The 26,705-nt window shown below is 40.7% G+C and overlaps 1 protein-coding gene and 2 pseudogenes across 2 annotated transcripts; all 3 read left to right on the forward strand.

Moving 5' to 3' along the window:
* The first annotated feature begins 726 nt into the window (after nucleotides 1-726).
* Nucleotides 727-4,968, forward strand: LOC113296675 (Werner Syndrome-like exonuclease). 2 transcript variants are annotated; one of them, XM_026544984.1, is made up of 7 exons: nucleotides 727-1,124; nucleotides 1,212-1,391; nucleotides 1,860-1,990; nucleotides 2,098-2,259; nucleotides 3,047-3,157; nucleotides 3,813-3,925; nucleotides 4,836-4,968. In XM_026544984.1, exons 1-6 carry the CDS (start codon nucleotides 920-922, stop codon nucleotides 3,882-3,884), a joined length of 861 nt encoding a protein of 286 aa, XP_026400769.1. In that variant the 5' UTR covers nucleotides 727-919; the 3' UTR covers nucleotides 3,885-3,925; nucleotides 4,836-4,968. The 2 variants fall into 2 exon arrangements, with proteins under 2 accessions (XP_026400769.1, XP_026400768.1); XM_026544983.1 differs by lacking the exon at nucleotides 4,836-4,968 and having other exon boundaries at nucleotides 728-1,124; nucleotides 3,813-4,104.
* Nucleotides 4,256-6,303, forward strand: LOC113296674 (annotated as a pseudogene).
* A 197-nt stretch (nucleotides 6,304-6,500) lies between these two features.
* LOC113294336 lies at nucleotides 6,501-25,935 on the forward strand (annotated as a pseudogene).
* The last annotated feature ends 770 nt before the right edge of the window (nucleotides 25,936-26,705 follow it).

Here is a 26,705-nt window from a genome sequence, read left to right on the forward strand (position 1 = left end):
GAGTCACGTGTTCAACACGCTGTCCTTAAGACATTAGCACCCGGCTACACTCAAGAGTGATGCTATAGCCCTCACAGGACGGATATCTCCAGGATAAAACACCCTAATACACCTACTACTAGCATATGTAGTAGATGCTCAACTTGAGCTTGGCAACTCCGAAAAAACCGTTAAGGAAAATCGCGAATGCTTAAAAACCGTTATAAAATATTTTCCCTTAGGGGTCCCTCTAAAATATAGAGCAACCCCTTTCCCATAGATTTTACAAAAGTAGTGAATTTCTTTATATAATTGACGAATACAACTTAAGAAGAAAAACTCCCCGATGTGGGACTAAAAGGTTTATATAGTTTCTTAAAACTACTAAAAATTGGAAACTCCACGATGTGGGATTACAAAGTTTCATTCACAAAATAAAACAATAAATTATAATTTTTTTATTAAAACTTTAAAAAATTATTTTTTTTATTAATCGTTTTCCAACGCGTATGAGCTGCAGTTCTGAAGCCTCAAAAATGTACGGTTAATGTGATGATAGTGAAGTTATCAGGCTTAGGAAAGTTGTAGTGGAGAAAGATTCGCATAGATTGCTTCATGGACCAATAGGGTAGAGAAGGACTTGCAAAAAGAAGAGGCGTCAACGAAAGCTAGCATTCTAGTTTTTTTATATTTTTATTTCTTTTGGGCGACTCGGTGGCTCGTATAGTTGAGCGCCTTTTTTGTGTTTTTTTTTTCCTTATCAATGAAATTTCGTTTGAGAAAAAAGCATATTGAGCGTCCCCAATCTCGTTGCCCCCTCAGGCTCATAACCAATGCTAGGCTCTCTCTCAATGGGCAATTGGAATATAGCAGTTACAGAATAAGCCATTGACGGGCCAATGGTTAGTTAATCCAGACAAATTCTTCTTCTGATAATCTGATGGATGCAATTTCAGATTGGGAAAGACCCTTTTCTCAAGAAGAACTTGACGAAATCGACGCGGTTATTGCTTCTGTAACACCACAAATTAAACCACAGAATGATATTAATAGGGTTCCATTAAACAATCGGCGATTACCCAATTGGGGATTTCATTATTGCTCAAATCCGAATGCTGGTTCATCCTCTAACCCTAGAAATCAAGGTATAGTTTTTAGTTCTATATATTTTTTTTCCTTTTTCTTGTCGGAGTTGTGTTTCACTGTTTTAATTAGAATGTTCCTCATTTCAGTTAACCATAAGGTGGAATACCCGGAAATGAAATTCGGAGGACGTATTGTGTACAGTAAAACTGTTTCTGAGGTAGAAAAAGCTGCCAAGGAGCTTTTGGAGATCATTGAAGTAAAGAAAATTTATATGGAGCAAGTTAGTCTTGGTTTTGATATTGAATGGAAACCCACATTCAGAAAAGGTTGGTTCAATTTGAGTTTGCTTCAATGGTAACTGTTTAGTTTCGATTATGCTCCTAAAATTGCACTGCATTGCATTATAGGCTACCAAGTGAGGCATGTGCAATTCAACACTTATGTGAACTATTATGGGCATGTTTTAATGTGTATGTAACTTTGTCACGGTGATGCTGAATCTCTTAACTTTGTTGTAGGCTGAAGGTTTAGTTCCCTTCGAGAACTTGCAGGTCTCTAGTTCTTGTCACGCATTCATATGTTCATTGGCATTCGTTTAGTCCTCTCCTCGTTTTCAGGTTATATCTTATAAATAGGTTCTTTGATAGCACCGTATCAGATAAGTTTTAATACCTTATAGTCAGAGCTATGTTAAAAATAGTTTCTTGTTAATAACAAACTATAAGGAGGATATGTAGAGCAAGTATAAGTTGACGAAAAGTCTAAAATTTTAATGATAAACCTTGAATTTTCAGGGGGAAAAACAGGGAAGGCCGCAGTAATGCAGATATGTGGCGACCCTGGTCTATGCTATGTCATGCACATACATCATTCTGGTATCCCTCCAGTTCTGCAGTCACTTCTCGAGGATCCTACATCTGTGAAGGTGTAATAGTCTGTAATATCTCTGATACTGCTTCTAGAATTTGCTAAACAATTCTGATATAAATCATTTTGATGAACTTACTTGTCGATCGACTTATGCCTTTGAAGGTTGGAGTTGCAATTGGTGGCGATGCGGTTAAAATTTTCAAGGATTATAATGTATGTGTTAAATCTTTGGAGGACCTCTCGGATCTTGCAAACATAAAACTTGGTGGATTACCAAAAATGTGGGGTCTTCGTTCACTTGCTGAAACTCTTGTCCACGAGCAGGTTATTTTTCTGAAATCCATCTTAAGAATATTTGCTCGCATTTCCTTGACAGTATTACCTAATTTTGATAATCTTAGACAAGTTTTGTATGCAATTTTTTTTATAAAAATTGTTTTTGTATCATCTACTTGTATGGTTCTTTTAGTAAGTAGGTCATCTCATGCAGTAGCATGTAACTGACCATAATACTGTCGAGGGTAGTATACTAGCTTTTGTTCTTTTTCGCCTTCTCCCTCATTTCTGTAGACATCTTGGGTCTACCATCCGCGTCAACAATAACACAAGCAATCAGTTTTCTGCATCATACATGCTTCAAAGAACCTTGATTTGGTACTCTGAAGAGACCCCAATCTTAAGATCAAGTGATGTTTGCAATCCCGCCTAGTCCTTTTACATGTTTTTATCCTGTAAACTTTTTAGACAAGCAGACATTGCATGGTTATTCCGTTACTAGTGTGAATGCACAAATTTATATCTACTAAGTAGGCTTTAAACAACTTGGAAGTTTATGTATTTTTTTCTTCGTTAAGAATTTGGAATGGTGAAGGCGTGTTTGTAGTGCAGCTATATGGAAACAGCATTGACACTGTTGCTTGTTGGAGTTACTTTGATTCATTGCTATAATATACTTGGGCATTGACCTACACATTCATATAACTGGACCAGTAGCTTTTGTCATCTCTATTTAATAATTCCTCAGTTTGGCTAGAACTTTAACCTTGTCTGAAATTCCAGTAAGTTACAGAATAGGTTGCCGGAGATGCTAATATTTGCTGAATTATTGCAGATAAAGAAGCCTGGAAATACTAGACTTAGCAACTGGGAAACTTATGTTCTATCGAAACAACAGCTCGAATATGCTGCCTTGGATGCTTTTGCTTCTTGGCACTTATATCAGGTACACAAATTCTTATCTGTGCTAGATGATTGCTAAAATTATTAGACAACTCAAGGGACCTTTCCACTTTTAGTGTTGTTTCAAAGATTTTTTTTTTCTTTTTTGAATTCTTTCGGAGCTTCAAAGACCTAGCTAGACCTCAAGGCTCCATGGATCAACATTGTAGGCCTCACCCTTCAAAGTCCTTTTTAAAACAACGACCGTTTTACGGGTAATGTTTTCGACTGTTTTGTTTTTAGAGTGACAGTCACTGAAGGAGTCAAAAAAATGGTTGTAACGTTAAAAACTGGAGAATAATTGAAAAAGATGTTTTTCACCACTTATTTTACAGTTTTTGTGTGGTTACTACTGCTTAAGTTTGGTTACCCGTACCCCACCGTTAACACGACTAAAACAAAGGTATAATTGAAAATGGTCTGTTACTGTTAATGCCGTCTTGTTAAAATACTGGTCAAAGTTAAAACATGTTCAAGCTTGTACTTGTACTGCCTCGCTAAGGAAGAAGGGTTTGTAATAGGGTGCGAAAATTTGAGTGTACTGGAAAAGTAACTACATAGTGCTTGTCACTGAAGCAGAGTTTAATTCTCGTTACAGAATTAGTCCCCATTCTTTCAAAAATTATACAGTAGACTATTCATCTTATCTACTCGAACAGGTTCTGAGAAGTCTTCCAGATGCTGTAGATAACAAAGTCGCTGAAGAAGTTAATGATTCATCTCCATCATGAGGCAGTATGATAAGTACTCCTACCGGAGGATCTATTTTTCGGTATGTATTCTTTTCTTTAGCCAAGGAAATTTTGAAAGAAATATATGGACTTTTATTTATCTTCAAAAACCATTGGTAAAGGTAATAGTAAAAACACTGTTTATTTACCCATGTAAATGTTACTGCAAGCATTTCTATTTTAAAATGAGTAAATGATCTAGCTTGAGATAATTTTCAGAGGGATATTTTCTCATGTTTTTGGGTACTCTACGACTTTGGGGCACCCCTTCTGTATCTTCTGAGACTGAGAGAAGTCCATACTTCCTAGTCTATCAACAACCATATCTTGCTCTAGTCATGCATATCTATTACAAACTCATTCATGTGATGTGGCCTGTGCGGGTATTCAATAGGATGAGTCATTGTTACGTGTGCCATCAGCCATGATCCCATATTTTCTTTCTTTTCTTAAAAACTGTTTGAATGCAGACATCATCATTAAATTAGTCAACAACATCAATCATCAAAAGATGATATTAAATTAAAATTGGTCACAACTTGCAAGATTCCTTTTTCTCTCTGACTCTTGCAATTTCTATAACCCAAGTTGGAACTTGGAAGCATAATTCTAAAATCCTTCAGGCATCAGTAAAAACCACCCTTCTACACTACCAATATCTGTAATGCCATTGATTGCTGCTATTCACCAAATGAATCAAGAAACTGTGGAAGCTGTTCAGCAAATTTCAAAATGCACCATCAAACCACACAAAGTTATAGAAGAATCAAAACAGCAACTATTCTCGACTCCATGGGATTTATCCATGTTCAATGCACATTACATTCAAAAGGGTCTTCTCTTCAAAAAAACCCTTACCTTCATTAGAAGATCCAAATCCTACTAATTCATTCATCGATCAACTTGAACACTCTTTATCCATAACATTAACCCATTTCTACCCACTTTCAGGCCGATTGGTGACAAGACAACAGCAGGATCCACCATTTTATGCTATTTATTTGGATTGCAGCAATGATTCTGTTGGAGCTGAGTTCATTCATGCGGCTGTAGATTTGAGCATGATGGATATTCTTACACCGACATATGTTCCGCGAATTATCCAATCATTTTTCGCTCTTGAGGGAGCCATCAACCATGATGGACACACCGAACCTTTGTTAGTGGTACAGGTGACCGAGTTGTTGGACGGCATCTTCGTCGGCTGTAGCTTTAACCATGTTGTAGGTGACGGAACTGCTTACTGGAAATTCTTCAATTCCTTTGCAGAAATTTGTAGGAAACTAAGAAAAAGTAACAAAGAAGCAGGAGATCACCATCATTTTGATTGCACCATCTCTCATCCACCTATAACCAAACGCTTGTTTTTAGAACCATACCAAGATACACCCCTCATCAACCTTCCGTTTTCCCACCACAAAGAATTCGTCTCCCGATACATACAACCACCTCTCAGAGAAAGAATGTTCCATTTCACAGCAGAATCAATGGCAAAACTCAAAGCTAAAGCCAATGAAGAATGTGCCGTGAAAGATGTCCAAATATCTTCATTTCAAGCCTTAAGTGCTTTTGCATGGAAATCAATAACAAGGGCGCGTAATTTTCCTTCCGAAAGGAAAACAAATTGTACATTAGCAATTAACAATAGATTGAGATTGAATCCACCTTTGTCTGACAACTACTTCGGCAACAACATTCATGTAGAGTTCGGGACTACTACTTCAGGGGAGAACGGCATTGGACAGGCAGCCTTACTGTTGCACAAGGCTATAAAAGAACACACTGATGAGAAAATTCGAAAATCGATAGACGAATGGATGAAGAAACCACATATATTTCAGGTGGCAGGCGTTATTGATGCCTCTAGTGTGCTGATGGGAAGTTCCCCTAGATTTGACATGTATGGTTGTGATTTTGGGCTGGGAATGGCCGTGGCTGCACGCAGTGGATATGCTAATAAGTTCGACGGGAAGGTGTCGTCGTACCCAGGTCTGACAGGGACTGGGTGTGTGATGCTTGAGATTTGTCTTCCACATGAATCAATGAGTGCTCTTGAATCTGATGAGGAGTTTATGGATGCTGCATCTCCTCATGATATTCATTCTGTACACCTTGATTAGCTTGCTTTTTACAAATTGAAATACACAAAAAATGATCTCTATCTACACTATGTCAGCAATGCCGTTTGTAAATATATAAACTAGCAGAGACTAATTCTCTTTATGGAATTAGTCTCTTTTTGGTGATTTGTTTCTTTAAAATCTCATTAAATCCATGGGAAAGGTAATGTAAAAAATGATTATTCACTCACGTATATCTTCTAAAGTCTCTAGAATCATGTACTCCATCATCTTGGTCCCGGCTGCCTTTCTGATCTCCAATGTAAGCCACTAGCTATCTGTCTCTAAAGCAACTCATGTGGGGGTACTAAAGAGGACGGGGAATTGTTAGTTGTGCCATAACCACATATTTTGTTTCTTTTATCAGTCAATAGTGGAACCCTTTTTTTTCCTGGTTCTTGCAATTTCTATAACCCATTAGTTAGAAGCATAAGCCTAAAATCTTTGGATAACAACCAAGATCTCTATAATACCCTTGATTGTGATTTGTCACCAAATGAATCAAGAAACGTCCAAAGCTGTTCGGCAGATCTCAAAATGCAACATCAAACCACACAGTTTCAGAAGAATCAAAACAGCCACATTACTTAACTACATGGGATTTAACCATGTTGAATGCACATTACATTCAAAAGGGTCTTCTCTTTACAAAACCATTACCTTCCATAGAAGATCCGAACCCTACCGGCGCATTCATAGATCAGCTTAAACACTCTTTATCCATAACATTAACCCATTTCTACCCTCTTTCAGGTCGTTTAGTGACAAGACAACAACATAATCCACCATTTTATGGCATTTATTTGGATTGCAGAAATGATTCTGTTGGAGCTGAGTTCATTCATGCTGCTGCAGATTTAAGTATGATGGATATTCTTACTCCAATCGATGTACCGCGAATTGTGCAATCCTTTTTCGCTCTTGAGGGAGCCATTAACCATGATGGACACACTGAGCCTTTGTTAGCGTTACAGGTGACCGAGTTATTGGACGGGATCTTTGTGGGTTGTAGTTGTGAACACATAAATCACGTGCTGCTTTTACGTGTTCACAAACAATGTTCGCACATGCTAAAAACTCTTGACTTAAATGGCACATGCATAAAGTAAATGATACTATTCATCGACTCAAAGCCCTCAGGCTCATCACTGCCTAGTCGAATAATATCAGGAAAATGATCGTATGAAGAGTAAGACTACAAATATGAACACAAATACGAATCATAAGGGATATGCAATGAATATAAAAGTGCTGAAATATAAATAAGATGGAGATTTACGTGGTTTGGCACTAAAGCCTACATCCACGGAGGTTGGTGTTTCACTATGTATTGGATATTTACAAAGACGAATGAACTTTGAGTATACATTAGTCCGCGGAAGCAGGGGATTTACTTACTCTTCCTATTTCTCTCTCTCTTATGTTCTCTTCTAAGGATTGTGGATTGGTCGACCCCTTCTCTCTTAGTGGAGAGGGGTATTTATAGGTTGAAACGTGGTTCCTACTTCTGAGAGGCCGTTGCAACCTTATCTTCTTGTGCTTTGTGTCCATCACGCAGAGGTCTTCGTCCTTTACAATGCCCACTGCGTTCCATGCTTGATCACGAAGGGTTGTCCTCGTTCATCCTATGGATTGATTGACACGTACACTGCTCAGAGTGTTTAATGCGGGTAGTTGAGATGTTTGCTCGTGTCAGACAAGTGTCTTCTGCCCCTGTCACATCTGTGTCGGTCAGATTTCTCCTCGCCGTTGATCTTGGCTCTTTCTGGGGATAAGAGAAAGTAGATCTTTGGGGGCTATTTGGTGCTCCGCAGTAACATCATACTTTGGTACACCTTAATTTTCTGCCATCGGATTATCTGGACGAAGATCTGATGCTGATGGGGCATGCTTCTTGGTAGTGAGCGTGTCTCATCATGTTTTGATGGCTTGGTTCGCATGCCTTTCACATATTTCTTCATAAACACGTGGCTGATGGTTAAATATGTACACACAATTTTCCCATTTTCTTCTGACTTGGGTATTAGTGGGAGTTTAGAAGGAACGTAACGTTACATATTCCTCATCTCTCTCCTAATAACTTCCCCTAAATATTCGGGCACGTTTCTCAACCCATGTAATAACTGCATTCTTAAAAGGAGGGGACGGTTACGGTTCTGCTCCCAAGCTTATAAATAAGAGAGAGAATGTGAAAATTTTCTGGAAATAACTTTCATTCTCTCCCTGTCAGTCATCATATATTATAAATCAGAGATTTTTATTCTTTCTCCTTGTTCTCTAGCTATTAACTGCTCCTGTCTTTTCATTGATCACGCCCTGCTCCTGATTCTTTCTGATTATTCTGCCCTTGCATGTTCGTTGGTATTCGTCTTCTTCTTTGTGGTGCTGTGAATTCCTTCTATATAGGTATGGGGTTTTTTCACTTTTTCTGCTGTTGATTTGTTCATCTTCCGCTGTTTGTATCGACTTGTTTATCTTCTGCTGTTGTATATTGTTTGTTTTGTGATGAAGAACACATATGTCGAAGCATATATGTTTGCCCCTGTTCTTCTTTACAAAGCGAATAGGCCAGTATTTTGATTGATTGATTGTTCTCTAGTTTTAGGGTTTTTGGGAGAAACTAAGATGAACTGTCATTTTATGGGTTTTTTGATCTTTGGTGGCCCCCTCGTATTCACCTCTAAACTGTTTTTGTGTCTCCTCGTAGCTATGTCTGATCGTCCGCGGGTTCCTTACCAGACCCCGCCGTCTAGTCCGCCAAGATCCCCTCCGCGTAGAGATTCTGAAATATCTCCACTTGGGGAAGGTTCTTATAAATCTTCGCAATCGGATCCTCGTGGTCATAGGGTTTCATCTTCCTCTGGTGCGAAGGCTTTGCCTACTAAGAAAGCGGATCTTCCGAAGGGTCCTTCTGGGTCTAGGTACGCTGTTAACCGCGCTCCTTCTCGTCCTCGTGAAGATTCTAGGAGTACGCAGGCTCCTCCCGTGATGATTCTAGGAGTACGCGGGCTCCTCCTCTTCGTAGTGAAACATTGGATGTTCCGCCCCTTCGTTCCATGGATCCTCCTTCAGTGCCCCTACAGAGTTCTTTGCCGCCTCCTCCAACGGTTTCTTTCAAGGGGAAGTACTCCAAGGGTACTATGTCGAAAGCTGATCCGTCTAAAAATCTTCCTTCCAAAAGGAAGGCTTCAGAATTGAGTCCCACGTCAGATTCCGCAGACGAGAAGAGGCTGCCCCCGTGATACGCAGCGTTTCAGTTGGTAAGAAGAAGGTCACTTTCAAGCATATTGATCTTGAGATGTTCCAGGAAAAACATGAGCTTCAAGCGTTTGAGGTTCGCTTCTATGCCCCTGATGATGATATCACTTACGAACTCCCCTCTAAGTATCAGTTTGATGAGTTCCATCTGTTGACTACGGTTGGAGCCTTCGAGGCGGGTCTCATGTTTCCCCTGTATAATTCGGGTGACTCCTTTTATTATGATGTGATGGCTAGTCGCGAAGGTTCTTCCACAAACACTCATAATCGTTCCGTGTCGCAATTGTCTGGGAATTATCTTTGTGCACTGAAGGAATGTTACCTGCGGAGCAAGGGGGAGATTATGATGACCTGCTACGTTCCAAATCCTGCTGAGAGAGAATGGTACACTCCTCAAAATTTTAATAGTTCCTTTGCAGATTATGTCAACAGTAGGAACCGTAAGCCGTGGATTGTTAGTCTTCGTAACACTGTTGCTCCTCGGGGTGAAATTCGTCTTTTGAGTGAGGTGAGTGATGCCAAGATGAAGTACGTTCCTGACACTGAGGGATCTGCTAAACGGAAACTCTTTCCTGCTCGTGAAAGGATTAAGCGTGATCATGATTATGAGTGGCATGCTACTGTCATTGAAATTGTTGTCCCTTGGGCTTACGGTTGGATTCCTGGTCCGCGCGGTTGGCGTCCTTCTGAAAATAGCAAGCCTCGTGAAACTCCTCCTGCTCGTTATGGATATTTCTGTCCTTGGCGTCTGAATTTTGCGGGCATGAATTTTCCTTACGCTCTTGATGTCGTTGATGGAGATGAGGAGGAGGGTTCTGGTGCTACCCTTCCACCGAAGAGTGCTGTTACTGCCAAGGTACAGTTTCTTCTTATATTCTCTATTCTATTTGACCCTTTTTTTTTCCTTGGTTGAAAAAAAACATTTTTTAAGTGAGGAAGAAAATGATCCTTTGTTGGGACGTGTACTGGTTTGTAGGTGTCGAAGAAGAAGAAAATTGGACCTAAACAATCTTCTACTGGTGTGATCGGTGAGGCTGAGGTTTATGAGGAGGTTACTAGTCCTGTGAACGAAGGGTTTGCTGCGGATGAAGAAATGTCCGATGGAGAAGAACGCACTGATACTTCTCCTCCTGATGACGAGGGTGGCAATGGTGAAGAAGAAGTTGCTGCGGGTGGTGATGGTGAAGAAGAAGTTTCCGCGGGTGGTGATGGTGAGTCTGAGGGTAATATTACCGCATGTGGTACTGGCGAGGGGGGATCTGCCCCTGTTGGCGATAATACTGGTGGTGTGGGTACTTTGCCCGTTATTTCCCCTGAATTTTCCTTTGGTAGGATATATTACGCAGGGGAATCCTTTGATGTAAACGCTGCCATGGGTCTTGCCGAAGACTTCTCATTGCTTTCCCCAAATGATGATTGGGATGTGCTTGGGAATCTTGGTAAGGAGGGTTCCACTGGTCAACAGGCTGAAAACGCAGGTGGTCATGCTGAGGGTTGTGATGTCGAAACTTGCGCGGGTGAGGAGATAACAGCCAAGGGGAAGTCTGCGGTTGAGTCTCCTTCGGAGGATTTCCCTCACTCGCTGATGCCTGAAGGTGAAGATGCCATCTTGGCTTGGCTTAAGAAGAAGAATCTGATGTTCGTTCCCTAATCCTGCCCCAGTGGTCACTGGTGAGAAGAATTCGACGCTTATACTCGTCAGATGATGCAATTGTCTTCTGAGCCCGCGTTGCTGAGATGTGGGAGAAGAATCTGAGAGCTTCGGAGCTAACCTAGTGGTTGACCCTCCTCCTCTGTTGCTGATATGATGGCCATAGCTGATGGGTACCAATACGGTTTTCCCCAGCAGCGTGTCTTAGAGGTAAATCCTTGTACTTTTTTCTTCATGATATCCGAACATTGTATTCTTCGTGATATCCGATCCCTTGGGTAATAATGTTTTGTTTGTGACATAGATGATGAGGAGCGAACATTGTAACCATGTTCTATACCAATTCTTCAAAGCAAAGTCTTTAAAGTTGGAGGCTAAGCTTCGTCATAGAGAAGAGGAACTGTCTGCGGCTGAGTGGAAATAAATGAACTGAGGGGCGTCTAAGGAAAAAAAAGCTGGGTAACGCTGAGGAGAGTCTTCGTTCAGAACTTGCTATAGTCCGCAACGAATTGGAGCAGACTCGCAGAAATGTCTCGTCCCTCACAGGTTCGTATTTTACCGATCTTTCACTCCTCGTGATTCCCTATTTGTACTTTGGTGTTCTGTCTGAGTCTCCCCACCCTATCTTCAGTGGGTGGAGTCCCCGAGCTGATATGGCTTCGGAAAGAAAGGGAACGACAGAAATCCCGTATTGCAGAGTTGGTGGGTAAGTTGAAAAGCGAAGCCGTAAAGTGGAACGCTCGTGCTGATGAGCACAACGCCTTAGCAGCTGAGTGGCGTGAAAAGCGAACACTGATGGTTGATATGCAAAATAAGTACAACCATGACCGTCGTTGTTAATGGTACGCTGCTATGGACGCGTGATAACCTGGGGAAGCTCGAGGACATGCTTCGGACTTAGAGGCTAGAGTGCCTTTTGGAAGAGAGTTACAACAGGCTCGTTCTTCTTAGGCCCCAGGGTTAGGGATAGTATGCTGCATCTTACCGAAGAAAGAGATAATGCTAGGGCTGAGGTCGACGCTCTTAGTAAAGCCATAGCAGCGTCTCGAGCTGATGTTGCCCGCCAAGTGGAGTCTGAGAGAGATCTTGAAGTAAATGTGTATCGACTCCATAAAAGGATGGGGGAGATGAATGATGAAGTCAACCATCTTCGTCACTTGGATTCAATGAAGCAGGTAGACTTAGATGCGAGTCAATTTGCTCTTACGAACCTTCAAATGGATTATAAGAAATTATCCGACGAGTATGACTTTCTTGATGAGGCACGGGACGCAGTTATTAATGAGTATGAAGAGGCTTCGGCTAATGTCGAAGGTATAACCTCGTTTTATCGAGTGTGATTCTATTATTTCTTTGTTTTAACCCCTTGGTATTTCTTGTTTTCAGCACTCGAGGGACAGCTTCACACAGCAAATGATGATCTTAAAAAAGCTCAATTTGCCTTAGTGCAACAGGAGGGACAAGCCAACTATTTCAAAGGGTTGACCGCGTCTCGTGAGGAAGCAGCAGAGATTGCCTCCAAAGAAGCGGAACGCCTATCTTCATTGTTTTCTCAGGCCCACCAGCGGACCGTTGTTATCACATATAAAGCTCGATGTCAGTTAGCTGAGGAGACCAACAAAGTCCTAGACAAGATTGAACTTGATCTTAAAGCCGAACATAGTCTTGTCAAGAATTATCCGCGTCGTCCCCCACCCGCGCCCTTGCATGGTTCTTCTGGGCCTTCTTCGGGTGGTAGCGTACCTTCATATCGCAAAGACAACCCTGCTGATGGAGCTGTATCGTCCAAGTAGATTTCTTTTATTAGTCATAGAAAGTTGATCCTTGTTGATTATATAGTTTCAGATCATTTTTTGATGTGTTTCTTGCTCTATCTTATTTGCTGAACTTGTAATCAACTCTTTATGAAATGGATCATCCTTTTGGCATACCTGCGTTATCAATTCATTTTTATTTTAAGTATTGTGAAGCGTTAAAATAGAAATAACTTGCTTTGTAAAAAGTTAAGAGTGTTTGGGTGCGACACCGAAGGTAAGTACCTTCATGATCGTCTTGAGACCTGTCACCCCGCTGGCGAATCCTGGGCCAGAGGATTCCCAAACGGTGGGGGCCGAGGCAGCATTCTAGGATATGGGATGCTTATTTGAAATATTTACATGCACCCATTCCGTCGACCCGCTGCCTTAAAATTGGTTGGGTATCTCTTTCTGCTGGGTGCCTTCCCCCTGGTCTTACACTCATAGACACTGATAGGGGAGCCCTGAGAGATTGTAGATTAACTACTTTCCCCAATATTATTAATTTATTATGTAATGTGCATGCGTTCACCCAGCGGGACTTTTGACCATTTCGTTTGCTTGAAGATTTTGCAAAATTTTTGTTTGATTGATAGGTTGAGGCCTGCTACTCCTCGTCCAGAGATAGAAACATGTAGAGCGGTTACGCTGCCTTTTTCTTCTGGTATTCTTCACGCAGATGCAAAGCTGCGCTGCTCCTATGGGTTATACGGTTTGAGCCATTTAGCATTCCAAGGGTGTCGGAGGACCTCTCCTTTCAGATTGCGAAGATAGTAGGAACCGTTTCCCGCAATGTCGTGTATTATAAAAGGTCCTCCCCATGTAGGTGCTAACTTGCCCCATTTCTTCTCTCGTTGATACTGCAGGATTGTTCTTAGCACATACTTCCCTTCTACAAAATTTCGAAGCTTAAACTTTTTGTTGTATTCTCTCGCTAATCTTCGTTGATAATTTTCCATCTTTTGCAATGTTGCTTCCCTCCTTTCTTCCAGGTCGTCCAATCTCTCTAACATAATATCTGTTGTGAGATTTTTCTCTCATGCTTCGGTCTTTGTGGTTGGCATGAGGATCTCTGTTGGGATGACTGCTTCAGCTCCATAAGTGAGGAGAAATGGGGATTCCCCGGTGGCAGATCTTCGTGTTATCCTGTATGCCCATAATACATTGTGTAGATGCTCACACCACCGCCCCTTATGTTCGTCTAATTTCTTTTTGAGGATAAGGGCGAGGGTCTTGTTAGTAGCTTCCGCTTGTCCGTTACTCTGAGGGTATATGGGGGTGGACTTGTTCTTCCTTATTTTGAAAGTATCAAAGAGTATGTCTATATTTTCCCCCTGTAATTGTTTACCATTATCGGACACGATTTCCACTGGTATGCCGAACCTGCAAATGATGTTTTGGAATATGAAAGTAAACACATCCACGTCTCTGATCCTGGCTAAGGCTTTAGCTTCCACCCATTTACTGAAGTAGTCCGTGGCTACTATCAAAAATCGTCTTTTCCCTGATCCTTCGATGAAAGGCCCAACGATATCTATGCCCCATTTTGCAAATGTCCACGGACTATCCACATAATTTAGCATTGTTGCTGGCGCGTGTATCTTTTTGGCGAAACGCTGACATTCTTCACATCGTCGGGACATTCCTGCGGCATCTTGTATCATTGTGGGCCAGTAATATCCTTGCATTTTTGCTTTGTCGGCTAGTGATCTCATGCCGCTATGATTCCCTGCGTCACCATAATGGATGTCGTTTAGAATTCGATGCCCTTCTTTCCTGGATAAGCAACGTAGTAACGGTCCGAGGAAAGATTTCTTGTACAGGGCCCCATCGCGAAGATCATATCTTCCTACTTTGGAGAGTATTTTCCTGGCTTTTTATGATCCGCGGGTAAGGTTTCATCCTTGAGAAACGCATGAATCACCATTCTCCAATCATCTTCGTTGCTGAAATCTTCGTCTTGATTTGCTCTTGACAGGATATCTTCTTCGTCGAAATCGTTATGGATGTCTTCTCCCACCTGATCTTTGATATTTTCTTCCACTGTATATTGATTGGTAGCAAAGGAGAATTGTGATGCAATTGAAGGCTCGTATACTCTTGTTATTTTGATAGCTTCGATATTCTTGTCCTTCAGCATGGATGATATATATGCTAGGGCATCCGCGTGCCTGAGATCTCTCCTGCACAAGTGCCTGAACTTGATGTTCGGAATTTGTGATGCCAATGTTTGGACCAAGGCCATGTAAGCTGAGAGGGTGTCATCGTATACATTGTATTCGAACCCTATTTGCCGTATGACAAGTTGCGAGTCACTTATCAAGAGGAGGGCATGTACGACTGCCTCGTATTCGACGATGTTGTTAGTATGCTCTTTTAATTCTAACCTGAGTGCCTGTACGATCCTTTCTCCGGTTGGGGTGGTGATGACAATGCCTATTCCCGCCCCTTCCTTATTTTTGGAACCATCGACGAAGACTTCCCATCGTCTTTGGCTCGTGGGTTCGAGGACATCAACTGGATCCTTGTTTTCCTCGTCAGCCTCTGGTATGCCCCTAATCTCTTCATCGTTGTCCAGGGGAAGGTCTGCTAAGAAATCTGCCAATACTTGGGATTTTTGGGAGTGTTGAATTTCATGGATGATATTGAATTGGTCCAGGTGGGTGTTCCACTTGGCTATTCTCCCTACTTTCCCCGCGCTTTTGAGGACTGCTTCCAATGGTGCTTTGCATGGGACGCGGATGAAGTGAGTTAGGAAATAGGTTCTCAGCTTTTGAGTAGCCCACACTAATGCCAGGATGAGTTTTTCGATCTTCGTGTAATTCCTTTCCGCAGAATTGAGGGTCTTGCTGACATAATAGATAGGCTGTTCTATCTTCGTATTGGTTTTTACTAGCACTGCGCTAACTGTGTCTTCTGTCGCTGCTATGTACAGCGCCAAAACCTCATCGGGATCAGGTTTTTGTAGGATCGGAATTGAAGCCCGATATTCCTTGATTTTTTGGAAGGCTTCTTCACATTCTGCGGTCCATTCAAACTTACTCCCTTTTTTGAGAATATTGAAAAAATGTTTGCATTTGTCCGAGGATCGGGCAATAAATCTGCCCAAGGCTGCTAAGGATCCATTGAGTTTTTGCACTTCTTTCAAATTCTTCGGAGATGGCATTTCCACTATGGCCTGAATCTTGCGGGGTCTACCTCAATGCCCCTTTTTGTTACCAGATATCCGAGAAATTTCCCTGAGGTGACACCGAAGGTGCATTTTTCTGGATTTACTTTCATGTGATGTTTCCTCATTGCTTAAAATATCTCTCAGGTCTGGTGGTGATCTTTGCGCAGCCTACTTTTGACGAGCATGTCGTCAACGTAGACTTCTAGGGTACTACCAATCCATGGCTTGAAGATAGCATCGACCATTCTCTGGTAAGTTGCCCCTGCGTTTCGAAGTCCGAAGGGCATTCTAGTGTAGCAATAAAGGCCGTGCGGGGTGTAGAATGTTGTGTTGTTGATCTTCTTCTGCCAGGGCTACTTGGTTGTAACCAGAATATCCATCCATGAATGATAGCTCTTCGTACCCTTCCACTGCTTCAACCAGTTGATCTATGCTCGGTAGTGGATAGCTGTCTTTTGGACATGCCTTGTTGAGGTTAGTAAAGTCGATGCATATTCTAACCCCTCCGTTTTTCTTAGGAACGATGACCATGTTCGAGATCCATGTTGGTACTTGACTTCCTTGATGAAGCCTGCTTCTAGTATTTCCGGAGTTCTTTCTCTACTGCCTTATGATACTCGTGTGCAACTTTCTTATTTTCTGCCTGAAAGGTGGCGTGCCTGGTTTGATGCGTAGCTCGTGTTGGATTATTTTTGGATCAATCCCCGGCATGTCTCCTAACTTCCAGGCGAATACATCCGCGTATTCTTTAAGTAGTTTGGTTAAGGAAGCTTCTCTTTCTTCGTCCATTATGGTCCCTATTTTGATCATCTTCGGATTTTCTTCCGTTCCTATGTTGATTTCTTTTACGGGCTCCACTGGTGTGAACATCGGCTTGGGTCCCCAAGGACAGGGACGTTCTTTAATTGCTATTTGGTATGTTCTGTCCTTCGTTGGCTGCTGAAGTACTTGCCTCTGTGTTAAGAATATTATCATTCTTTGTCAAGCCCTTCCCCGCGGTGTCCTTGAGGAACAGGTCTATGGCCTTTTCTTTCGCAGCTTCTTTGTTTTTGATCCTTCGGGTTTTTCGATGCTCTTCCTGTTCGTTGTTAATACGATCTTGAGTGGTCTGGAAATCCTTTGCAGAGACTCGATCTCCCTTGATTTCCATTACTCCCTCGGGTGTAGGGAATCTGAAATATTGGTAGTAAGTTGCTGCCACTCCCTTGAGTTTGTGTACCCATTTTCGGCCAATAATGGCGTTATAGGGGATGGGGCGTCTACCACGCTGAACCGTGTTTCTACCTTCATGGGACCGGCGTTCACCTGCAACATGATGTCTCCCAATGGCTTTGTGGGCGCTCCGTTGAACCCGTAGATGGTGTAATAAGAGGACATCAGCTGCTCATCATTGAGCTTCATCCGTTTGAAGGTGTCGTAGAATAGAACATTAACTGAGCTTCCCCCGTCGATGAGGATCCTTTTGAGGTTACATCCGGCCACTGGTAGTGTGAGAACCAAGGGATCGTTATGGTCTTCCATATCTTCTTCGATATCTTCAGTATCGAAGATGATAGGTGCTTCCATCCACTCTTCGTGCTCGTCCACCTCTACGCCATCAATCTTATATAACTCGCAGTGATCTTCGATTTGCTTTTTTAGCCTCTTTCCTATCTGTGTTGTAAGTGAGGGTCCTACGGCTTCGGAACACGAAATGGTGTTGATTGTGCGTTTTCCCTCTGGAAGTTGGACTTGATTGGTTCGTTTCGATCTATCCTCGGTGACTTTCTTTCATATGTATTGCTTGAGTTCGCCAGCATCAATCAACTTTTGGATCATTATTTTGAGGTTTTTTTTGCATTTCTCGGTCTGGTGACCATTGAAGTAATGATACTCACAGTAATCTTTTGACTTCTCGGTCCTTGGGGGTTGTTTTCTCTTAGACCATGGCCACTCCAAATTTTCCCTTCCTTTGATCTCTCGTAAGATCCGAGCGTAGCTAGCATTGAGCTTCGTATAAACCTGATCTTCGAATTTTCGATCGCCTTTTTGTAGATCATCTCTTCGTTCCTTCATATCTTTGTGCGGTCGTTCCACTGAGCTATTCCTTTTGTCCCCGCTGGTTTGTTCTGTGGAATTGGTATGGTGAGACCTTTGCGTTTGTGCCCTTGGGTTCTCACGCTGGATTTCTTCAAGACGAGCATACTTCTCAATAATTATTCGAAGATCTCCTTCTGTCTTAGGTACGCTTCCGTGGATCTTAAAAAAAAGTGGACTCATTCGGTCTAATCCCCATTTGTAGCAGTTGATGTTTACTACGGGATCTACACTTCCTATAGCTTGGAAGATATTATTCCATCTGTTGGTGTATTCCCTTGTGTTCTCTTTGTAACCAATTGCCAATGAAAAAGGTTTATCCATTTCGGTGTTGACAGTTTCGTTGTACATGTAGGTTCTCAAGAATTTCTCTGTGAGTTGATCGTAGGAGTTGATGGAGTCAGGTGGCAGGTTGTCAAACCAAGACAAAGCCGACCCCTTCAGACTTGATGGGAAATACCTACAGAGGACGACGTCGTTTTGACTCCATCGGGCTAAGATACGATTATAATACCGGATACGTGCCACGGGATCACTGGATCCGTCATAGCATTCAAAAGTTGGGACATGGCACTTCAGCGGAATGGGGGTGTTTGTCAGGCGATGAGTTAGGGGCGTGGAGTTAGCCTCTTTCATCACCTTTTCTAGCCTTCCTACGCCTTGTCTGGATTTTAACTGCCTGATCTCTGCCTGATCTCTACCATCATCTCATCACGCAGATCTTCTATCGCGCGGTAATGTCCCACGTTCTCGTGCTCAGTTGAGTGTTTCTTTCTTCGGTTTTCACTGTCATAATAATCCGAGTCTTTGGCGTCATAATCCAGATTAGATGCACTGCTTCCCCTAGCGGCGTTTGCTAGGATGATTCTTCGGTCTCGATTAGGCTCTGGCGCCTTAGAATTTGCTTCGTCCAGTTGTTGGTTGGTCTTCGTGCTTTGGGCAATCTGATCTTTTAAGTCTTGATTCTCTCTGGCCAGCAGAGCTACGGCATCTGCGTAGACCTGCTGGCTCTTCTTCAATTCTTCGAGCTCTGCCATCAGTCGATGGGACTGGTTAGACCCCTGATTGGGAGTTCCTGCTTGTACCCCTACGGCCATGGTGCCACCTTCATCTACTGTGTGTATTAAGGGTGGTAGAGGATCAGCTTCGATTGTTGGTATCTCCAAGTTTGGTCCCCTCGGTTGAGTTTCCACCCGCGGTGCTAAAACCACTGGTATAGTTTGATTCTGACCGTTTGTTGATGGAATGGCGGGTATGCGGGCTGATGTGTCATAGATTCTGCCACCCCTTCTCTTTGTTGATGGACTTGGTTTGTAACCAAAGTTTGGTTAGCTTCTGCAGCCTGAGGGCCGCAGCAGTTGCACTGCGCTTCGTAGCTGCTGCTTTGAGATCCGCGGCTGCAATGGAGTTAGTGTTCATATGTGAGGTGATTTCCGCAGCATCCTGCCTCTGATTAGCTGTCTTAGCTTTGTCTCCTTTCTACTTACTTCGGGTCATGACCGGGGTAGTCCTCGGTGTTTCCTTTGATGAGGCTTTGGTTTTTCCTTCCTCTAGTGTCTTTTCCATCTTGAGTCCTTTCTGCATAGGGGAATTTCAAATAAAGAGAACCAAATATATCCACGTGGATCGGGTTAGTGTCATTCGTACCCGAAAAATGTGTGGAATAAAAAGTGTTTACCTTAAGAAAGAAATGAGTTGCCCGAGGGCCTTAATAAAAGAAAAACATAAAGACTTCAACGGTCTTGTTTTCGCAATACAAATCCTCTAATAAACAATCATGGATCTATATCCGTAGTGAAGATTAAAAAATAGGAAATCTTTTGAAAAGGCATATCCGTAGCGAAAACTCGTGAATCTGATTATTAAGTCTTTTACTTAGTTTAAAAAACGTCGCACGTGCAAATCTGTGATAGATATCCATGGATTTGTCTGCTTTGAAACGGTGTTCGTAAAGATAAAGACCATGAACCCAGAATAAAAAAGGTTTTGAAAGCACGCTGAAGCCTTAGTATTAATTGGCTAATAAACAGATAAGTTCTGCTAAAAATAATAGAGCACATCCATAATACGCGTTTAAGGTGAAATCACAGGATAAGATAAATCTTTTACCGGGACAAAGTCTATGTTTCTAGCGCCAGATTGTGAACACATAAATCACGTGCTGCTTTTACGTGTTCATAAACAATGTTCGCACATGCTAAAAACTCTTGACTTAAATGACACATGCATAAAGTAAATGATACTATCGATTCATCGACTCAAATCCCTCGGGCTCATCACTGCCTAGTCGAATAATATCAGGAAAATGATCGTATGAAGAGTAAGACTACAAATATGAACACAAATACGAATCATAAGGGATATGCAATGAATATAAAAGTGCTGAAATATAAATAAGACGGAGATTTACGTGGTTCGGCACTAAGGCCTACATCCACGGAGGTTGGTGTTTCACTATGTATTGGATATTTCCAAAGACGAATGAATTTTGAGTATACATTAGTCTGCGGAAGCAGGGGATTTACTTACTCTTCCTATTTCTCTCTCTTTCTTATGTTCTCTTCTAAGGATTGTGGATTGGTCGACCCCTTCTCTCTTAGTGGAGAGGGGTATTTATAGGTTGAAACGTGGTTCCTACTTCTGAGAGGCCGTTGCAACCTTATCTTCTTGTGCTTTGTGTCCATCACGCAGAGGTCTTCGTCCTTTACAATGCCCAATGCGTTCCATGCTTGATCACGAAGGGTTGTCCTCGTTCATCCTATGGATTGATTGACACGTACACTGCTCAGAGTGTTTAATGCGGGTAGTTGAGATGTTTGCTCGTGTCAGACAAGTGTCTTCTGCCCCTGTCACATCTGTGTCGGTCAGATTTCTCCTCGCCGTTGATCTTTGCTCTTTCTGGGGATAAGAGAAAGTAGATCTTTGGGGGCTATTTGGTGCTCCGCAGTAACATCATACTTTGGTACACCTTAATTTTCTGCCATCGGATTATCTGGACGAAGATCTGATGCTGATGGGGCATGCTTCTTGGTAGTGAGCGTGTCTCATCATGTTTTGATGGCTTGGTTCGCATTCCTTTCACGTATTTCTTCATAAACACGTGGATGATGGTTAAATATGTACACACAGTAGTTTCAAGTAGAAATTGACGTATAGTCGCATTTTTAGTGGGCTTTGGACAGTCTAGTCCTGTCATCTAAAGCCTCATACTCGGAAGTCCAAATTTACCGAATCCAGAATGGGTTAGTCCTTTCTTTTACGATTCAGTCCAAATTGAATTTTTCTAGTGACAAGTATAACCTTCCTATGAATTCTGTAGGCAGTGACATGCATCGTGTATAAAAACCCATCGTAATCATATGTAATTTGTTGTCAGTGCAGATTGTAGTTCATTTTTGGTTGACAATTCTCGGTTATTCACCTGATGTTTTTTATTTTATAACCCTTTGATCGTGGTACAAAACGTTTAGTTGTTTCTCTTATAATTTCTTGTGTTGTAAACTAAGGTGTACAAACTGGTGCATGTGTTAAAAAAATTTGATTACATAAGCTTACATTTGGATAAATTCTAGGGTGTACAAACTAGTGCATATGTTGAAAAAGTTACTCCATAAACTTATATGCTTGATTCCAAAAGTGGTGATCCTTGAAAACTGTGCGATACTTTGAACACTCGCCTTACAAATTTTTTCACATTTTGTTATTGAATTGTTAATGTGCACAGTGCACATAGTTGTATGCATGTTGATTCTTAATGTATACATAATTGTACACCTGTTGGTTTTTAATGTGCACATAGTTGTACACCATTTGATCGTTAATGTGCATATAATTATACACATATTGGTTGTTAATGAGTGCACATGTTGTTCTTGGACTTGATATTTTATTTTGATTCTTAATGCAAAATGCAATCTAAGGTCAAGTTTTATTTCCTCTAGATTTCAACTTCATTGATAACTTGGACGTACGTTACATACTTTCACGTCACTGGGATTGTGTATGTAGCTTGAGACTTAGGTTTTTTTGGTTGTAGTTCATTGTATCAGTATCGTAATCTGAATATTCTTTATTTGCAGCTCATCCATCTCGCTCTCGAGTCGAGAAGACTGATTCACTTGGATATTATTACTCTTTGTACTAGTAACAATGCTCATATGTGGTGGTGACTTGTGGATATCATCGTAGAGTTTTTGTTTTTTGGTGTCTAGTATTTTTAAGGATTTTCATCATCCAGATGAGAAACAAAGTAGAGATTTAGGTCTCGAACCTCGCCAGAATAATTCTGGTTTCAGAATAGAAGGACCCAAATGAAGGTAAACCATGCTCACTTTGTCTGATATAAATTTTCTTCTTTCACTTTTTAGTTAAGAATGGCTGAATCTTAACTTCCCATTATTAGGCACAACATGAACGAGCAGATGATAGTGTACATAATTGTACACACATGTTATGTTATTTAGGTGTACGTAGTTGTCCATATATTGATTATTTAGGTGTACATAGTTGTACACTTGTGCACTTGCGGAGCTATATTTTATGTATACAAACCAAAAATTATGGAAAGCACTAATGTGTACAGGTGTTAGATTTTTTATCGGTAAAAGTAAGCTTTTAAATTCGATCTCCAAACTGAATTTTGACCATTGTATTGTTCGCAGAGTTCAAGAATATTAAAGGTACTTCCTTTGAGCTGTTTAAGGAAATTCCCAATAGAGTTTCCGGTTTCACAGTACTCGGTTAGTGATCTTCACCTATATTTCTTCTTGGTTTTAACTTTACGTGTCGATAAACTGGTTCAAGTTGTAACATACGAATATGTGTTCACTTAGTATAGAAATTTCACATGTGATATATTTTAATTAAACGTGTGACGTTAGAAGCTGTGTACCTTACAGCCTTAATCACCAACGCACTGAATAAAGTATGTTGATTTCTGGCATTAAAATGAAGTGGCACTATAGGTTAGTGAGATGATTACATATACTTTATTGATCATGATACCTTATTAAAATAATTCCGAAATTACATGTGTACATATTTCTACACCTATAATATAAGTGTACATTGTCATACACATGTGACAGAAATTACATGTGTACATAGTAGCCCATTTTATGACTCTTAATCAAGTTTTAATGAACAATATTTTTTCGTTTTTTGGATGTCGAATCAGTGATGCCATGATTAACTGAATGTCGGTTACGACAGAAATGTTAGGGCTGTCTGATTGCTCCAATACTGTCAATTGTATCAATACTTCTCCAGCAAGCAGCAATTCAAGCATCTTTCCACTATAAAAACGTAGAGATTGTAGAATCAAGGCCAAGTGCAGGAGTAAGTTAAACTAAAATCCAAAGTCGTTGAGGAACTAGATCTGATTCACATAATAAACACAGGCTTGCTAATGTATCAATCCATCCGAATAATCATATCTACTGTAGCTTTATAAATGTTGCTTCTATTTGACCACATGAACTTCCATCAACGGATGTAACTCAAATTGCCAACAACCTCTCGAATGTCGGTCAGATATACAACAAAAAAGATCATTCAAAAAAAGTATTGGTAAGCATATATTCTTAAAAGTACGTAAGAATTAACCGGTGTATTTTCTTGTACACCAGTTATATGGATGCATATAAAAGTGCACTTCTTTTTGTTCGTGCTTGTTATACCAGGTGTATATGCTTGTACACCTTGTTATTGCTCGTAGAGCTTCAATGGAGGAAGAGAGGGCAAGACAGGACGCTGCTGCAAGGGCTGCAGAAGAAAAAGGAGGCGGACAGGCGTCAAGTTCACATGATACAACTATGACTGAAAACGCTGGCATTATGTCATATGGAGCTAATACATGCGATTTGATGGCAGGTCTCATGCTTTTGATATTTGTATCATCTGATTTTCTTACTGTGAATGTGAATTACATAATATTCAAAAATGAGGATATTATATCCTTGAGGTCCACATCTCCGTGATTATAGTTGGAACTGCCATGTCTTGTTAGAGTAGCTTAGAGTTTAGCTTCTTCAAAATTTTAGGAAACACCACGTAAAGTCGTTCTTGCGGTGCTTCTTGCTATATCCGACACTGATGTAAGTGCATTTCTCCATGCACTCTCTAGCATCCACTGTTGTATATTCATATTATTTTAGACAATCTTTTTTGTCTTGTCACAAAAATATTGATGTAGGACACACAGGTTCCTCTAGGTTATTCTTGATCCTTGGAAATTTGCACAACTGTTGCCTGCAAATTTTCTGCTTAATTTACTATGACACACAGGTTCCTCTAGGTTATTCTTGATCCTTGGAAATTTGCACAACTGTTGCCTGCAAATTTTCTGCTTAATTTACTATGACAGAGTGTTGATATGTATCTAACATTTTTCTTCTTTTTCTTCTGAATATGGTAACAGGATGATGAAACTGCATTGATAGAGTGAGCACTCGCAATGTCACTGAATGACCATCGGTCTATTCCATCTGGTGGAATATCATTCGAAGACACCGATATGTTTGAGGCAACTATCACAAGGTTATTTGCACTTGGTAAGTTACTTGCATAGCAATGACTTATGTCACTCATAAGCTCAAAATGGTAGAGCGCCAAAGTTTGCAGAGGTTGATGGTTTAAATCCATTTGAGTTTCCATGTTATGTTTATTTAATATGGATTGTGTTATTTTTGTACGTGTACATATTTGTACACCAATGTAAACTAAGTTTTTAAAAAAATGAGAATTATATAGTCATATGGGTACTCTTTTTGTAGCTCTCAGAAAGAGCTTTCCGAATATATAAAGTTTGCGAATTTTGGACAAACGGTTCGAAAGATAAATTGTTTTTAATTTTTTTTTTATATTATTTAAAACTCCTGACATCATCATGAGTGACTAAACTGTAAATATTTGGACTAAATTGTAAATCAGGAGGTTATATATGTATTTTCTATATTCTAAATAACTTTTGGGCTAAATTGTACCTAGTTAACTCGGAATGGACTAATACGTACTTTTTGACGGAGTTTTTGGACTGAACCGTTTTTTCCCGTAGTTTTAACCATGCGGTAGGTAATGGAACTTCTTACTGGGAGTTCTTCAACTCATTTGCGGAAGTCAGTCGGAAGCTAAGAAAGACTAGCAAAAGAGCAGGGGATCAACATCATTTTGATTGCGGTATCTCTCATCCACCTAAAACCAAACGCTTGTTTTTGGCGGGTCATGGAGATACACCCCTCATCAACCTTCCATTTTCCCACCACAAAGAATTTGTCGCGCGATACATACAACCACCTCTCAGGGAAAGAATGTTCCATTTCACAGCGGAATCAATAGCTAAACTCAAAGCTAAAGCCAATGAAGAATGTAACGCGAAACATATTCAAATATCTTCCTTTCAAGCTTTAAGCGCTCATGTATGGAAGTCAATAACACGAGCACAGCAATTTTGATTCCGATAGGAAAACAAGTTGCATGTTATCAATCAACAGTAGGTCTAGATTGAACCCACGTTTGTCTGAGAACTATTTTGGCAACTGTGTTGACATAGTGTTTGGAACTACAACTTCAGGGGAGCTAGTAAATAACGGTATTGGATGCGCAGCTTTACTTTTGCACGAGGCTATAAAAGAGCACACTGATGAGAAGATTCGAGCATCAGTAGATAAATGGATGAACACACCACATATTTCAGTTGGCACAAGTTATGGATGCATCTAGTGTGCTGATGGGAAGGTCGCCTAGGTTTGATGTGTATGGTTGTGATTTTGGGTTGGGCAAGGCTCTCGCCGCACGCAGCGGATATGCTAATAAGTTGGACGGGATGGTGTCATCGTATCCAGGTCTTACAGGGACAGGGAGCGTGATGCTTGAGGTTTGTCTTTCACCTGAATCAATGAGGGCACTTGAATCTGATGAGGAGTTTATGGACACTGTATCTCCGCATGATATTTATTCTGTACACCTTGCTCAAATTTGATTAGCTTGCTTTTTTACAAACTGAAATAATGTAGAAATGATCTTTATCTGCTGCATCATGTCAGCGATGACGTTTGTCAGGTCTTTAATTAATTAATTAATTAATTAATACGAGTGAATCCAAAAAGCAACAAATTTACCTGACCAGATTGGGGTATACCCAGATTAATTGGGATATATTTAATGGGACAAAACCTGGGTCATTTTGAAGTAAAACAAGCCACCCGACCTTGTATTTTCTAAATGGCTAATATATCCTTGTTTAATTAACACTAAAAATTTGATTAACTTAATTAATTGAGTTTAGATTGATTAATTGAGTAGATTAAAACTTCTCAAATTATGAATTTAAGTTATGAAATTTTGTTTTTGATTGAACTTATTTGGGAAGATTTTTGATGAAAAAAATTTGTTTTGAGAAAATCTTTTGCAACGAAAATGAAAGCACACTATCCAAACACTTCTAAAAAAGGAGATTGCAAGGTTGTTGTATGAAATCATACTCAAAATTAGATCAGAAATCCAACACTTTCAGTTATGAAAGTATGAAAAGTCGGCAAGGTCGACGAATGAAGACCATGCCGAATAACTTTGGCCGTCAAGGTTCTTTCTAAACAACAAATGCCGACTTTATTTTTTTAACACACAAGAGACGACTAATACTAGTAGGCAAGGTCTTCAAAAAATACCGTGCCGGCTGTTGAGAAAAATGTGGAATCATGTATTAGTCGGCAAGGTCTCCAAAAAAATACCCTGCCGTCTGTTGAGAAA

The sequence above is a fragment of the Papaver somniferum genome, chromosome 7, assembly GCF_003573695.1.
Source record: "Papaver somniferum cultivar HN1 chromosome 7, ASM357369v1, whole genome shotgun sequence".
In the NCBI taxonomy this organism is placed as follows: domain Eukaryota; kingdom Viridiplantae; phylum Streptophyta; class Magnoliopsida; order Ranunculales; family Papaveraceae; genus Papaver; species Papaver somniferum.